This window comes from Phaethon aethereus (genome assembly GCF_964289735.1).
Source record: "Phaethon aethereus genome assembly, chromosome: 2".
Taxonomy (NCBI): Eukaryota; Metazoa; Chordata; class Aves; order Phaethontiformes; family Phaethontidae; genus Phaethon; species Phaethon aethereus.
Window position 1 is genome coordinate 168679904 of NC_138582.1, and position 17580 is coordinate 168697483.

The following is a 17580-nucleotide window of genomic DNA, read 5'->3' on the forward strand; positions in this document are numbered from 1 at the left end:
TGAAACATGGTGACACCTTCTGCGTCAGTGTAGACTACTGAAAAAATCCCTAGGTGTTCTGTGTTACCTGCTGTGGTTTCTCTCACCTCTTTCTGATGGCTCTTCTTTCTCATCAGGATCTGTAACACAAAGAGAACAAACAAAATTGCAAATACAATTATCATTCTGTCCATGAGTTGAAGAAAAAAGAAAAGGTATTGCAGGGGATTACCCCTTGCAGCAGATATTACACAGAAATGTTTGTTCTATCAAAAGAGTATGCTAAAGTACATTTATTAATAAAAATGACAGGAATCGTCCTATAGCATGGGAATGGATCTATTTCAGGTTTTCAGTACCATTAACACACATAATTCTAAAGATAATTTTCATAAATTACAACTCCTTCCTGCCAAGGTGATTTAATTACTAATTTCAGAACAATTAAGCAAATAAATACAAATACACATGGTCATCTCTGGAAACACCTGCTTTCACAGTTCCCAAAATTTCAGTGTTACGGCAGTATCTTACAGGAACAGCCTCAAGTATGACGTATAGGAGGCTCTCGGTTTTAATAAAATGAACCATGAAAGCCAATGAGGTTGGGCAGGAATAAAATGTATGTTTATGAGACAAGAGTCAGATCCTTGAGAAGTGACATGTCTCATCTTCAGGACATACAGTAAACTTACAGGTAAACTAAGGTTAAAGCAACTCATCTTTTATCTGCAGACTTCCCCACCTCCCTTGAGTTACCTTGATAGGCTTTCCTAAGAAAAATAACTATATAAAACAGAAAAAGCTACTGGAATAGAGAAAATCAGGTGCCAAAAATAGTCCAATAGCTACCTTTGACTACCAGCCTGGCTGATGAATATGCAGAGCCCGCAGAGTTGATGATAAATATTGAGTACTGGCCAGCATCTGCCTTAGTGACGTCGCGAATTTCCAGCGAGTGGAATTCCTGTTTATCAGTCTTGAGGATGCGGTCGGAGGCCTTTAATGGCTGTCCATTTTTGAACCAATAGAGGCGAGGCTGTGGGTACCCTGTGAGGAGCAGTTACAGGCACGGAGAAGAGAAGGCATTGGCAACATGGATTTGGGAGCATCGGCAACCAGGGAGATCCTCCTGAGCAGGAGCCAAGGAATCCTCAGCTCTGCCCAGGGCTGCTGTTTCAAGGATTTACCCAATTAGGAATGTCTGCAAATTCATGAAATTCTATTTATCTGTTAAAGGTCTTTCCTGTCTCTTCAGCTTCTGGCACTCCCCATATTGGCTGCGTGGGCAAATGCCTTCCAGGTTGAAGAGGGAACACTTAGGTCTGATTTGCAATGTACACAAAGAGAACAGTTGAAGCGGAAACAGTTCTCATCATTTTTATAGGCAGCCGTTGGAGAAAACGGGAGAATCCCTACCTCTCCTTACCACAGACAGTCAACACCAGGAGGACTTTTTTGTAGTTTTTAGGTTGTAGCAGCAACCCCCTCATAGCGTAAGGCAAGTTCAGGACTGTTTAATTTGTTAAAGAGAATAAAGGACACCCTCACTATCTTTTTTTATTGCTTGTTGCTCCTCCATAACTAATGTGCTCAGAGAATTACAGGACTCAGTTTTCAGGAGCTTATGGCTGTAATTATGCCTGGAGACATGGACACACAATGAGACACTTAATCTGCCCGAGTCTGCTGCAAAAGTCAATGTTCATCAGCATGAACACGTTCTTCTAGCTGGTTTGTGCAAAGATGGTGCAAGATGCACAGACTGAGGTCACAGCTGCAGAAGAGCACATCGGAAAACCTTGTCCAGCACTTCAACCTGACAGCAAACGGAGCAACTGACGGTGCTGTGGGCTCCCCTTACCTTTCACCTTCAGGTGAAATTTAGCCAGTGATGCTCCCGGTGCCACATGGATATCATGAAGCTCATCGAAGATCTGGGGCAATTGCTCCTCCTCAGTGGTAGATTCCTCCTGTTCTCGGCTAAGAAGCAATTAGAATTAGAAAGAAAACAGTCAGCAAGCCAGAAAAGAGTTAGGAAACAAGAATCACCTATTTTAGGTTAATTCAGTCTGTGGGTTTTGTCATCATGACAGCAAATTCAGCACCATATGGCATTAAAAGTAATGGAGTGGTACCATGAAGAAATATCCAGGCTCGCGTGAAGGCAGCCAGAGCAAGTTTGCACGTGATAAAAGTCCAGCTGTTGCAGTTACTGCACCACAGCTGGTATGGCTGTTCCTTTATGACATTAAACTGGCCCTGCTAGCTATAACGAAAACAGGCTTGACATAAAGACACATACTGATCTTACCAAGTCAGAAGTTAGAAAGAGCTAGAGTTTGATATTTTACCTTGAAACATATTCTTTGGCACTGTAGTAAGAAGATGTCTCTGTTGCATCTGCTGCTGTCTCATAGTCAGTGCTGGTCACTGTTAAGTGGAAAAGGAAAAGGAATAATTTGAGCTTTGAAACCATTTTTCTTATTATAATTATAGTTTCCTTACTAATTTGAGTGACTGGCAGGTTGATTTCATGCTGCTACTGCAGCAGGATCCCACATGTCCCTGGATTATGGAAAACACCCCTGTTTATCCGAAAAGCTTTGCTCTGAGCCTTGCCTTGGAGTTGGCAAACCAAGAGGTTTGCAATTGAAACACTTTGTGGGCAACACATACATTTTTTAATGTAAATGGTGTTTTTCTTGAAAAAACAATTTATCCCCCTCTCACCAGGACCCTGTCCCTTGGTTTTTCTACAGTGATTTTGAGACTTACAGTCCACTCGAAGCTCAGCCTTGGTTGAAGCAACTCCCATGTTGTTTTCAGCAAGGCAACGGTAAACACCCATGTCGGTGGGGACCACAGCTGTGATGATCAGCTGATGGCACCCTTCCTGGTCCTCATTGATCATGTAATGATCGTTTTCTTCAATAGCTTTCCCATCCTTGAACCAGCGAACTGTGGGGAGCGGTTTGCCAACAACAATGCAGTCAAAGCTGACTGGATATCCATCTTGTACCTCTTGGTTCTGGAGCTCAGTCATGAACATGGGAGCTAAAGTCAGGGTAGGAGAGAAGACAGGAAAAACTTGGTTGTGTTAAAAGATGGTTAAGAGCACTGCTGCCCGGTGCCTGAAGACTTCTGGTTTCTAGGTTATTTAATTGCAGAGTGATATTTTTTCTCTGTGAAAACGGTCAAGAAGAAACTCCCTGACAATCACGATGAAGATATTCCATAACACCGTAAGCATTGCAATACCACAGCTGCAAACGATACATCGCCTCTGTTTCTCCCCTTGACGAAATGTCTTGCCTCCTTCAGGATTGTTCTGAAAACAGTTTCATTTATATAAGTACAATAATCATAGTATTTATGGTCATATTATTGTAGTAGGGGACATTTCTATTGTGAAAAGCAACTTTCTAGATAGTTAATACTTTGCAACCCCCTCCTTCATCACTAACCTCCCTCCTCTCCCTCTAAATGAAAAAAAAAAAACCAAAAAACAAAACCAGTTTTTCCAAAAGTGCAGTTTCCAGAAAAATATCTGCACCAGATGAAAAATAAAGGTTTTTTTGGAAGTTATTTGTGAATGAAATGATAACATTCTGACTTGCTCCAGCTGTCTTTTCCAAAGAATAAACAGGTTTGCTTCACCCACCTGTATCAGAAGTCAGCAAAGGTGGTGGAGGTCTCACTATTGGCGGTGCAAACTTTCCATGGGTGGGTGGTGTTGCTTTCCCAATACGCAATTCAATTTTTTTAGGGCCTTGTTCCAAAATGTCGATCTCCACGGGAATTCCTAAAGCACCAAACATCTCTCTGAATCGAGTGGCGGCAGTTTTTGCCTCAGACAGGATTTCAAACTTGATGTAGATATACTGGTCATCCTCACGATACGTCTGATGGTCGACCACTTCTATGTCCCCTTCATCTGCACTGACAAAGAGCTCTTCCTCCACATCAGATATCTCTGTTGAGATCTTGGCCCGGAAGAGTCTATGAAGTCTCCTTCCTGCTTTACGGAAAGCATCATCCAGCTCACTGCCAGATGAGCTCTCCGTCTCACTGTCAGTGCTTTGTTTAACATGCTTCTCCTTGTGAAGAACTTGAGGTTCCTGAGTGCCAATAACCACCTTAGCACTGTGTGAAACCTTGCCAAATTTATTGGATGCCTCACAGGTGTATTTACCTGCATCTTTCCTGTCCAAGCCAGTGATAATCAAAGAGCAGGTCCCATCACTGTAATTGTCTATGTGATAGTAGCGACCATCTGAAAGCTCTTCCCCGTCTTTCAGCCAACGGACTTTCATGTCAGTTTTGCTGTGTGCTACACACTCAAGGTGGAGAGTGCTTCCAGGCTCACCAGAGAAATCTTTGAAGGTCTCGGTAAACACTGGGCACTCTTGTTGCTTGATCTCTTTCCTGACTTTGTAGCCTTTGAAAGCAGCCTGGATCTTCACAGCGGCCTTGTTCATGGAAGGATCATCTAAATCTGGTATTTCTGGTTCAGCTGGCTTAGCAGCTGGGGCAGCCACAACAGTCTCCACACTGGATTTCTCCCACTGTTTCCATAATTTGCCTGTGGAGATGGACTGAACCTTGCTAGTGACACTGACACTTGCCTTCCCAGCTTTCTTTAGGTAGTTCACCAGTGAAGGAGTCCCAGCTCTAGACTCATCATCTGAGCTTGTGAAAGAGAAATCTGCTTCTCCGGTCCTAGCCAGCTCGTCACACGTGGAGTACTCCTCTGAGTAGTAGTGAGACATCTCTGCTTCCTCCTTCCTCAACTTCTGGAGCTTCTCGTCCTCTTCAGGCACCTCGCTGATGGAATCCAAGGTGGGTTCCCGGCTCATCCGGCGTTTCTTGGCCAGGGCTTCCCACAGGAGGTGAAGGTCTCCCTCCTGAGCAGCCTCAGGAGGCAGGCTGGGCTGGATGTGGCCATCCACCCGCTCCTCTGGTTGGCTTGCAGGAGGTGCTTCCCTGGCGATCTCTTTTAACATTGCCACTGTCGGAACTGGGGAGGATTAAATTGATAAGTTGTTACAAGTCTGTGAGTAAGCCCTGAGAAAGCACATGGAAATGTTGTTCTAAAACCTGGGCAGAAGAGTATCAGTGGCATTTAACTAAGCGTTCTGTCAAGAACATAATGTGAAATTAATATAACTGGATGTGGTCCTGGGCAACTTGTTCGAGGTGACCCTGCTTTGAGCAGGGCAGGTGGAGTACACTCTCTCCAGAAGTCCTTTTCAACATCAACTATCTTGTGATTTTATGCATGCGCATAAAACATGACCAAAAAACTTTTTTTGTTTCCTTCCTCACACATTTGAACCCAATAAATAATTTTCTGCACTTCTTGAATGTTGCAGTCAATATCTGGTTAAGACTGTCAGTGGAGTCTGGAAAGCTATTCCAGGCTCATCCTATTTTACAGCTAGACAGGGCTTCACTGACTGGCTTGAATAGATCTCCACTGGTTGTGATGGGAGCTGAGACTCCCACCTCATATAGAGATATCTGCCTGTAGATACTTCGGTTTAGATGTGTCTAAGTCTGAAGGTTGTGACTCAGCCCCTGGGACACACTGACTTGCCTCTGCAGAGTGCCCAGTGCCATCTGAGATGCTCCAAGCTGCCTCAGACATCCACATGTGGCTCTCAGGTACAACCTATGAGCACTCTGGGTCCCTCTGAAGAAGGAGATAGAGGCCAGAAGTGATATCCTGAAATGCCTCAATGGCACTAGATGCCTGTGTGGGGGCCACTGAATCCCACCGTAGGGGCACAATTCAGCTTTGTAAACACTATGACCCAAAACCGTTTGGGATGTCTAGGACAGGTGGTTGGCACACACCATGCAGAACATATGAAGGAGCCCTCACTTTTGGAAGTGGCAGCTGAAGGCCAGGCAGAATACCCTAAAGCATCTCAAAAGGCACCAGAAACCCATGTAGAGACAACCGTATCACACCTTAAATATCTGACTCGGGAAAACCTTATCTGAGCAGCTCAAAGCTGTTAGGGATTGAGAGACATACTGGGCAATACCAAACAGGAAGACAGCAATCCTTTGTGGATTGTTATCACAGCTTGTAAAAGAAAATGAATTCCAGTCCGAGCTGTGGAGATGCCCCTGGATTCCATAAACAGAACTGATCTAACCTCACAGGAATGCACTCTACCTTCAAGACACAAGCTGGCAACAGATTTGACTTCTGGAGAAACCATGCAGGTATATGTGTCCTGATCTTCAGGTTTAAATGCATGAATAAGGAGTGTCTGCTTTTTTCCATCAGAGAGGATCTCATATCTCCCTCCAGCTTGTATTTGTTCTTTGCCCTTGAACCATGTTACTCTCTCTTCAGTTTCACTTGATAATTTGCACTCCAAGCGAGCCACCTCCCCTTCTGAGACTGATCCTCCCACCAAAGGATGAGTGACTGTAACTGGAGGCTCTGTAATTACAGAAAAGTGAATTAACAGAAAGAACATATCATAATCTGACTTTAAGGCACTTGAGTTCACTAAAAAATATCCAAGCATCCTGTCCTTCACTTATAGATTCTTTAGCTGTTGTAGACAACCAAAGAAAAAAAAAAAAAAGACTGGCAGCATCCAAAGTTTACACTTCCAAAGGTAATATCAAAATAACTTTACAAGCTCTCCCAGTGGTTAAACCAGCTCCATTTAAATATATGCATGCAAAAGTGATTGCATTTTTCACATTCCTGTGTTTATTTGCTGATCTTCATTTACCCATCACCAGTATTCAAGCAGTCCTACAGATTCTGTATCTTAATGTTTTGAAGTGAAGCAGTTCTGAAGTGAGACAAGAAAGAAACAATAAAATGAATAAAAAAGAAAAAAGATTATTAAAAGCGGCATTCATCCCAGTCTTGAAAGTAAAAAAAAAAAACAAAAAAACCCACCATATATTTACGTTAGCTTAGGAAGAGTAAAAAAATCTCAAAAAAGCATAAAGAATTTTAAAATAAGAATTCTCTGTATCTTCTTTACTTTGGAAGGAGGCCTGCCAATGGCATGCTGTTTGTACTACAGCAATACTCAAAGTGAAGACAAATGCATTAAACGCGGAGATGTTGACCGGGGTGTAAAGCACACAGCTGAGTTCCCAAAAGCAGCACGCTCCTGAGCATGATCTGCCCCTCTGCACATTTCACCAGGGTGAGGGGACCGCTGCCCAAAGTGCCTTGGGTTTGCTGTAGACAAAGTCAGCATATGCAGAGTTATCAGGGTCCAGCACTGGCAGTTGTTATGCTGCAAAAACATCATTGTGTGTCTGAGCCTTAAGAAAAAATAACTTTTTATTATTATTCTTACTTCAAGGAATTTGTTGGCCACTCGGCTATCACAGAAAGAGTTGCAAGAAAAGAAAGATTGAGTGAACGGCTCTCCATCCCACTGTAGCTTCCAAAGTTTCACCAACAGACAGCAAAGGAACTGTGTCCTCCAGCGTTTCTTTGAGGGGGTCATTGAAAAAGATACACGAATATTACAACAAAAGAGAAAGATGGGTGAAGAAGACAACACTGCCCACCCACTGCATTGGTATCAGGGTCTTGGTTACCCCGAATGCATTCCAACATGCCCCTTTTGACTCATTCCATTCCATCCTAACTCCACCAGAAAAGAAACCCATGGTGACTGGACAACACATGGATGCAGTGCAGGCTGCAAGACACCTTGATGCAGTTTGTAGAAGATGGGTGTTGAGTACTAATAATGCAGCAGGTTTTGTTTGTGGCAGCCCAGAACAATTTTTCCAAGCTCTTTCTCCTCTATTGTGCTGGCAGCAAAGCACTGAAAGACATTGCAGAGTGAACTCTTCCAGGAGATGCCTGGAATGGGTGAAGCAGGCATGCCATGCGAAACACAAGGTCTACAGCAGCTTGCAGTCCTCCATGGGGGCATCTCTCCATTCTCACCTAGCCGCACCATCTGAGGGAAGTGCACCGGCTCGCTGGCCCCAACTTTGTTTATAGCCGAGACGCGGAATCTGTAGGGTTCACCCAGGGTGAGATTGTCCACCATAAACTCTGTGTTTTGAATAATGCCCTTGCTGCACGACTGCCAGCCAATACCCGGGATTTTCCTCTCCACGTTATAGCCTAGGATGTCACAACCGCCATCACTCAACGGCTTGTACCAAGACAGAGTTACAGAGTGACTGCTCTTACTTAAAACTTCTGGTTCTTCAGGTGGATCAGGGTGGGCTGAAGGCACAAGAGATGTCCTGTGATGTATAACATGAGCAATAATGCTTTGTACTAAAAAAAACAAGAGACTTCTACAAGCAATGAGAAAGAAGGACAACAGATTCAGTCTTACTGTAAAGTTGAGTGGGTACATGCCCGTGACGGTGAGACATACCTGTGCACCACTGAGTTCTCCTTCATCTGTCCTGGACTACACTGCTAATGGGTAAACATTCATTCTCCAACTGCCCTCTCAGTTACTTAATGTCACATATTATTGTGATTTTTTCTTGCTACTTTATCCCACCTAACTCAAACTAACAATGACCCCATATTGTCTGTATTGCCAAGGAACTGAGCTGAAAATTTCAGGTACATTTGGGCTTTGATCTTACATAGTTCAGGTCTAACCTTAATGGAAATCAAGTTATCATTGAACTACAGAGTAACTCTAATCGTTTAATAGCAAGTCACCCAATTTTCTGTGTAATTGCTTTATACATCACAGCATCACACAATAACAAATAAATATGTAATAGGAATGTAGTGGTGTCCTACCAGACTGGCTACTGACAATCATACACAGTACACTGGAAAATGTTCTTCACCTAATTTACACTTTGGCTTAGAAGACAGAAATAATTCTGGCATCAAGCAAATGACCTGCCATGATGTACCAGTCCAACAAATTAAAGGCAAATAAGATCAACAGCCAGTTCTTTAATTCTCGACACAACAAACATTCCTTTCAACGTAACATATAAGCTCCTTTTCTCTCTTTTCAGCCAAATTTCACAGAGAAAATCTGTCAACAGGAGGAGTTCATTAGGATAGTATTTTGCAGTTCCTAAAATGTAGGTGCCCAAAATAAGATAACACTGTTCTGAATCCATCAACAGCTAATTATTTTGTGGAAACGAGTGGAAGATATCAGGGATCTGTCAAAGTCTCAGAATTCATTAGACAGACAGACTATCCATAACAATTTAAAGGAGGGATTGTCAATCAGTGGCTCTTGAACATCTCAACTACAGTGTACAGCTAAAACACATTGCAAATATCTCATAACCATCACTGGGATTGTGGTGCCATGACCATTGCTGGATGGTGCACCTATCCTACTGTGGGAAGGAGACAGACTTTGGGTGCTGGAATGGACATTGATGAGTCATTGGTCTAACCTATCCCACAATGGAATTAGGCAACTATCATCCTTTCTACTTATGAAGTACTCCAAGAGCTGTTCACTCTTGTATCTCTGAACTACAAGGTGGGTGTTTCTTGGATCTCACCCACTTCAAGATTTTAATATGCAGCTCATTAATCTGGAAAACTGGTTGCCCTGCACATGAGAACATTAGCAGATTTCAAAGGGTTCTCTGCCGCCCTGGATAATTTTTCCACATGCAGTCTAGTTCAGCTCCCTCCCATGTCCACATTTGCTGAGGGTGATGTTGAAATCTGAGTAAATGGATTTCTATTAGATTCTATGTTACATTTTACAAAAGGCTGCATCTAAGGAAAGCTGGTGAACATCTCTACCATCACTAGCCTGATATAATTTTATTCTGATGAGGTGAACTGTTTCCAGTCAAAGAACAAGTTGCCCAACGGCATCTTCTCAGACTAAAAACATAGCTTGGGACATGCAAGCAAAGAGAAAAGAATCAGTACAAAGATTAGAAAATTCAATATGGTAGCTCAATAGCAAAGTCTGAGATTTGAAGTGCCACCGAGCTAGAACAACAGACACTTACCTATCACAGATAACTTGGCTGATGCAATTGCTTCCCTGGAAGCAAAGGTCACCTCTCCAGAATGATGAGGTTGGGCTTTTTTCAGAATAAGTTTGTATTTGTTTCCATCTGCTTGTACCTCCCAGTCCTCATCTGACTGGATCTCTATGTCATTACTATACCAGGCAACTTCAGTAATTGGCACAGCCTCACTTAGAACGCAGCTAAATGTAGCTTGCTCCCCCAAAGACACTTCCACATCTGTGAGAGGCTGCAAAATCTGTAGGCGCCATCCTGTAGATAAAAATAGGTAATGAAGCCCTCGGTTACATAAACAAATACAAGCGAGAGATTTTGTGAATATTTATGCTGAAACTCTGGGCAGTCAGGCCTTGGAGGCCATGGAGATCATTAACAGGAGGGTTATGTATATCACTAGAACAGAAGGTGTCATCTGGGACTGAAACTTTCCAAAACTTTCAGGAGCAAAAACCATCCTAGCAATGTCTTTCCCAAGTAGCGGAAAACCACAATGGAGATACCATGCTATGACTGAGGATGGCTGTTCTTGTACTCTGAAAGAGGTTCTGATCCTCACAGGGGTCTCCAGTAACAGCATAAAATACAAGGATGATATTGTTGCTGATACAACTCTTATCTCTAAAGCCCTGAAGTACCTATAAACACAACCCAACTCATCAGAATAATGACAACTGTAAGACAGTCATTTGCTGCTAACTCATTGCCAGCTGATACTGCTTACATCCATGCCATGGCATACGGAACAAGAAAAAAAGGAAGTTGTAAGACATCATCTATTTATTGTGTGGGAAGAAGATTTAGGTAAGAAGCAAGCAACAGAGGAACTTTTCCTCTCTGCTACTCATCATGTATTCCTGGTTCATTTATCCTTTCCAACCAGAAATTTAAGACTCTCCACGCACAAGTGCTTCAGTTACCTTTCACCATCAGGAAGGCTGAGGTCACTGCGTCACTGCACATAAAAGTCACCCTGCAACTGTCCTGGGGAGTTAGGTTCTTCAGCAGCAGAAGATGCCTGCGTCCATTTTCAAAGTAAACCATCTCGGTGTTCTCTGTAGTTTTGGCAGGTTCATCGTCAATCAGCCAGTTGTAATTGTAGCACTCCGGCTTGGAAAGATAGCATTCAAACAGGGCTTCCCCTCCTTCCACCGCTTCCACATTCTCCAAGCCCTGGACAATGCTGTTCTTGGCTAGCAAAGAAGGACAACAAACAGTATTAATTGTTTGGCCGTGTGTATCTGAATATTAACAAGCCTTGGAGCACTGGATGATTCCCACTGCTGGAAAGCTGGTGGAAAGGGCGTGGATGTGATAATCGGTGCTTGTAGGTTTAGTTGTTGACTTCAACCACGCTCTAACAGAATAATATATTTTAAAACATTTTACGTAGTGAGATAGTTTGAAAACAATGATAAACCTCTAGGACCTCTAGCATTTCATCTAGGCTTCCTCCAGAAACCTGACTTCTGTTTTTACAAGTAAAGAAAATCGTGTTGGTGTTTATATTAATCAGGCCAATAGTCAATAGGAAAGGCTAGCTCGGGAAGATAAAGTATAATCAAATTCCTCCTGTCCCACAGCAGGAAACATTTCCCACAGATCTCCCAGGCAGCACGGATATCTTCATAATTGGGGAGATGTAAAACCAGTGACAACTCATAATAAAATCTTACTACCTTTCACACGAAGCAAATATGAGAGAATATTATAGATGGAAAAGCTATAGTGACTGTCATCTGAGTTAAGAAGTCTGCCTCTAGGAACCACACAAAAAGTTAAAAACTGTATTAACAGTATTTTGAATAGTAAATTTCTGAATTATTACAAAAGCTCTGTGATAGTGTATTAGGTTTATTTTCTCATGCGTGTGTGGTGAATTGTGTAGTCAGAAACATGCACATATCTACACACGCCATTTGCCCGCAGAGTCATGCATCAGTCGGCATTTGTACATAAACGATCAGCCTGATGCAAAATTAAATGTGGGCTGGTGCATGTGAATATAATTCATGTTAGACCAGCTACATGGACAAATTACATGCACAACAGTGGGAACATATGGTTGAGTAAATACAGTTTATACAGATACCATACAATGGTCAACATGATTTACAATAAAAACCAACCCCCTGAGACATTCTTATTCAGATCTTATAACCATTATCTGGAACTGTTCTAAGAAAAAAAAAAGCCGAACAATTTAATAGCAAAAAAAAGAGTATGAGTTACTAAAAAAAAAAATCTGTATTTTATAATATTCATACTTATGGAGAACAATGAGGGGGTTTGTAAAACCTTGGAGAATGTATAATTTTGTTAGAACAAATCTGAGCTGTTTATTTGTGCGCTTTTGGAGCGCTGATTTCCCTGGCTACGAAAAACAGCCAATATGCAAATCCTACCTCCTCTGAGGTGCTTTTAGTTTATGTTCATTAACATCTTTTTAAATCCCTAAAATGGAAAGTGCTTATCAGTGTAGAAAATATTATAATAAATAATACCCTGCTCTTCTGTACTCACAACTCCGGTTAAGTGAGAAGGCATAATTGCCTAACAAAACAGAAATATTCAGAAATCAAATCAGAAGTATTGCTCTTGCTGATCACACCTGGTGAGCAAAAACAGTAAATCCATACACAGCAGAAAAAAATAAGAAACATTAGTGTAAAATCCTAAACTTACTGTTAATATTTTTATTTACTGTTTCTCAGGGCCCTCACAAATGCTGATGCCAAGTGAGAAGGAAATTCCCAAGTGATCAGTATTTGAAATAAGTGAAACACCAAGCTACCTTAGCTTAGCTGAACATTAAATGAAATTCCACGCTATCCATTAGCTACCGGTTTTAAGGCACACTGTAAAAAGCACTTTGTAACAGCAAAAAGTACTCTTATTATTCCTTTGGACTAATATTACATCTGTGATTTTACAGTAATTCAGCAGGACACATCCCGTTGCGCTGATGCTCCGGTTCATTGTAGAAGAGGTATGATGTGTAAGTGGTGTAATAAGTGGGCGTTAATTAGAACTAAGCTCCAGTGAAATGCTGCTGCTTCATTTTCGATTCCCATTAACTCCCAACTACTTTTATCATTGTTACCAGTACTGGATTGAACACCAGAGAGCAGGTATCTGATGTGTCGCTTATTGTGAGGTGCTACTGTGATTTTTCCACCTCTTTTATTTGGAACCCATGATAGTCTTCCTCTTTGGCTGGAAGACCTCACCTTGAACATCAAGTGCAGCCATCACTTTAGTGCCTTCAGCTTCACAAGAATAGATGCCAGTGTCTTCTGGTACCGTAGCTTTAATTTTTAGCATGCTTACATTCCAGTCCTGATCGATAATCACTCGCTGCCCATCTGCATGTATTTCCTGATCATTTTTCTTCCAAATGGCGTGTACTGGCCTAGAATATTGGCATATGAACTCTGCTGTGCCATCTTCATCAACAGTTATATCCTGCATGGGACTGACCACTTCAATGGTTGGATCTGTTAACCAACACGTCAGGAAGGACATGCATTAGCGGATCCTCATGGAAATCGTAACTTGGAGATTTTTGACAAGCACAGAGCCTCGTGGGGAGCAAGCAGAGTGACAGTGCAAGCAGGAAGCTGACTGGGCACGCTGGGGATTAGCAGTTTAGTCTGTGCTTGTGTCAGCGTCAAGCAGGATTGAAGCAAAACTGGTACGTTACAATACAACTATCACACTGGAAAATGAGCCACCAGGAATTAAGGCTCGTGCTTTAACAGTCCTGAATCTGAACTTCTGTGCGGAACATCTGCTGGGATTCCCTCCAGGCTTAGTTTTTTCTCCCAGCGTTGCTGAAATCCTCTAGAGTAGGAAGCACTGGATGTGAAACACTTCTGCTTCCCAGAACGTGGCAGGAGCACAGGGGACTGCAGCGGGTGGGCTGCTGTGAGCGGTTCCCTGTAACTCTCAACCTCACGTAGCAGAAGGAAAGTGCTACAAACTCTACTGGAGGCTCCTTGTATGAGCAAACTGCAACCACTCATTGGAAAGAAATGCAAATGCAATACTCAATCATTCCTGTCCAGTGGTGGTGATGGCTGTATGTCAGGAGTCGTTGGCAGCACGAGGAGCAAAGTTCCAGGACAACTGTAACAAAAAAGGGCACTTCACAGGAGATAGGTACTTATCGTTTTGATTGACCATGTGTTCCTCTGCAGCAGAGACATAGTTTGGGGAAAAATAATATGATTTCCTTTACAGCAGCTGACCTAGAGGTGCAGCATGAACCACTGCAATTGCAGATTGAGAGCCCATAAAATGCTGAGAGCAGCTGGATATGCAGCTCCTCTGACGAAAGTGAGATCCATGAGGCTGCTTTTAATCATCCAGCCTTTCTTTTAAAATACTAATTCTGCTTCTTGGGAGGCAGTTGTAGGGCACAGTAGATATATCTAACCTCAAAATATTGTGAACTTCCAAAGCAGCCAAGGAGTCCCTCCTGAGATGTCAAATTGGACCACCTGCATACAACTGCAATATATATGCTAAAAAGAAAAATCTGAATGAAGTCTGAAAATGGAAGTCTCTCTGCAACATACTTTTCAGCAGAACTATGTCAACTTCCACAAATAATTGATAGGGTTACAACGGGACATAAAAAGATGACAGTCAGAGAAAGCTGATATATGTCCTTATCTTTCAAACAGTTGCTTTTATCAGAAGCCAGCTAGAATAAACGACACTGGACCTCTGTCTGGAATGCTCCTCTTGAAACTGGTGCATCAAGTTGAGGATTTGGGGTGCTACTAGCAGACCTTGAGAAGCAAAGATAATTTTGCACATGTCTTTTGGAAACTTGTTCCAAGGCTTGATCCTGCTGTCTAAGGCTTCCTCTACCACTCCATGTGCCTGTACGTGTGTTTATGCGGAGGAGGCATCAATGGCAGATCATGGAGATGTTTTGGTTAGACCAGGACTGAAGAAGCAAGAAGGTATCTGTGCAGCTGGGGACTATAATACCACCTCCTTTCATAAGATGCAGATGTGCTCCTCACAGCAAAAGTCACCTGTGGTCTTGGAGGAGGAAGGTGTCGTGGCTCCACTGCCCCACTGCTCTTTGACACTGCTAGGCTAAGGCCTTGGTGGCCCTATTCACCCATGCAGAATGGCAGAAAGCTCCTTTGGACTTAGGAGCCAACGTGTACACCGGGGCCAGTAATTCTCACCCTGCCCAAAGGGGTCAGAAGAAGGTGGCAGCTCCTTCGATCTTTTCCATTTTCCCCCCACCCATACATGAAGATGCCATCACGCTGGGCCACTGAATGAATGCAGTTGTAGGGCAATGACATTGTGAAGGCTCAACAAGAAAAGCTGTCATGAGATCTCACCTACTATAGAATATATCCAGTTACAAGCATGCCTTACGCTGGCAGAATGGGGCACAGGGAACAGAGAGAAAGAAAACTTGTTCCCTGATGAAGAACAAGCCACGGGTAGCTAGATAGACTGAAATACACCTAGTTCGAAGACAGATGTATTTTTAAATTTCTGGACAAAATAAAGTGCATGAAATTGGCCGTTAATACAAGCACAGTTAGAATTTTATTAGTGTTTTACTTTCTTATTCAGCCAAGTGTTACTGAGCACAGTGTAACTGGGGTGTTCTCATCCTAATCCAATTATAGTCATATACTATTGTGATTCAGGTTCACATTAAAGACATCTTGTCTTAACAGAAGCACAAGATATCCACATACTTATGTGTACTAGCATGAGCTGTGGTGTTGGACTAGATGATCTCCAGAGATCCCTTCCAACATGAGTGATGCTGTGATTCTGTGAAATGAAAACTTTTCAGGAGCCCTTTTTTTGACTGACTAGAATACCTAACACATTTATTTTTAATTTATGTTTTAGGCCCACTGGAGTTCTTCACCTAGAGAGCTCAGAACTAGGTTCTGTCTCTGAAAATGTGAAACTCAAAATTGATACAAATGGACATGGAATTTGTGGGGTTTGCACACTGTTGTTGCTGCATCATTCTGATATTAGGAAGAAGTGATTTGGCATTTTATCTTTGCAGAGAGTTAAATTTTCTGAATGTACACGGACTACAATTCTATATTATGGTTCATTCCTATTACGGGAGACAGCCATAGCATAGGGGTAGATTTTAATAACTCTTAACCATTTATATCTCCATATACACAAATCCCTTTTCCAAGGAAGGCATAAGTGTTACTTTTGTCTGAAAAATAACAACTTTTCCCAATGGCTATAAAAGGACTGGATGTGAAGGAGCTTGCTTTATCAAGTCTGGAGCTCAGTGTTATTTGCAGCTTGTGGCTACCCTTACCAAATGAGAAAAATATTTATTCAACAGACCAGAAAGCTTTGCTAGTGCAGTGATGACCATTACTATTCTGGCAGTCAACAAACAAGGATCATTTTGTCACCGTGTTACTGCAATGTCATACACCCTTTGGTTTCCAGGAAGAGCTCTGGAGCCACCGATATAGCAGCCCAAAATCTTGTCTTGGGAATGTACTGAACTCAGCACCGGTAGCCCAGCTATGGAGCAGCACAGTGGTAATTTTGTGAATTTCCAGCTACCTTATATTTTGTGGTATTATAAAAACAGTTGAAGGGGAGGATAAAAAAAAAATAATCAGGCGCTACCACACTGGTTCAGCTCTACTTAGATGTCAGGTGAAAGCAGCAGCTCTGACCCTGCAACATCTCCTCACCTGAACCACTGAAAAAAATCGATGTGGTCGTACCTGTAAGACTTCTGGTGTGAATATGGGTGACTTGCAGAAGTGGAGGGTTACATGACACAGAAGAACTGTGAAGGGATTTAGTAAGGGTAGCCTAGAAGGCAGAAGCACTAGCACACTGAGCAAGTCCAGAGGTGGCCATGTGTTTCTTTCTAACAATGAAATACCTTTGACTAATAATTTAGCTGACGATATAAGGGACCCAGCTCTGAAGGTGACAGTGCCTGAGTCATGGCACGCCACGTCATTTAGGGTTAAAGTGTGGATCATCCCGTCCTGCTCAGAGATTTCGGTCACAAAGTTGTTGTGAAGGGGAGATCCATCGAGCCACCACTGCACGTTCTTCACGCCCGGGTGCGAGAGCTCACAGGTGAACGTGGCCGACTCACCCACAAAGACGTCTGTGTTCTTTAAACCAGAAACTATGACTGCTGCTTCTTCTGTATAACAGAGCAAGAGAAGGTGCCAAAGGAAAACAAAAGCATAAGCACGTACACGTCCCTTCCTGCAGAGCGAGCCCAAGCAACAGTGCAAGTTGTCCAAGAGAGTTAAACTTGTAATGCTGTTCCAGTGAAAAAGCTTAAACTTTCTTTAAGGAATCGAAACACCACCTTCCATCCTTCACCTGCTTGCAAGCGCAGTGTGTGTGTCTGCAAACACTGCTTCACTGAAAGGAAGCTCTACTCCATGACCAGGTCGTGACTGGCTCTCCTGTGTGTTGCAACCGTCTGCACTGACATTTTATGAGGTGGGAGGCAGAGGTAGCTTAACATTTAAATGGGACGTTTACTTATAGTGCTTTAAAAGACTAATAAGAATATCAACACTGATAGAAGCTGTAATCAAT

The 17580-nt window shown here is 42.6% G+C and overlaps 1 protein-coding gene across 1 annotated transcript in view; it reads right to left on the reverse strand.

The window, feature by feature from the left end:
* Nucleotides 1–17580, reverse strand: part of OBSCN (obscurin, cytoskeletal calmodulin and titin-interacting RhoGEF) — a gene marked incomplete at its 3' end in the record, with an annotated part of 187985 nt that overhangs the window by 62498 nt on the left and 107907 nt on the right. Inside the window, exons 64-75 of the mRNA XM_081996868.1 lie at nucleotides 16901–17173; nucleotides 13206–13472; nucleotides 10896–11168; nucleotides 9958–10230; nucleotides 7931–8218; nucleotides 6167–6439; nucleotides 3644–4999; nucleotides 2758–3036; nucleotides 2334–2412; nucleotides 1844–1962; nucleotides 832–1029; nucleotides 87–119 (exon numbers count right to left, since the gene is read on the reverse strand). Of these exons, the coding sequence (XP_081852994.1) occupies nucleotides 87–119; nucleotides 832–1029; nucleotides 1844–1962; nucleotides 2334–2412; nucleotides 2758–3036; nucleotides 3644–4999; nucleotides 6167–6439; nucleotides 7931–8218; nucleotides 9958–10230; nucleotides 10896–11168; nucleotides 13206–13472; nucleotides 16901–17173 (3711 nt within the window). The remainder of the gene's footprint in view (nucleotides 1–86; nucleotides 120–831; nucleotides 1030–1843; nucleotides 1963–2333; nucleotides 2413–2757; nucleotides 3037–3643; nucleotides 5000–6166; nucleotides 6440–7930; nucleotides 8219–9957; nucleotides 10231–10895; nucleotides 11169–13205; nucleotides 13473–16900; nucleotides 17174–17580) is intronic.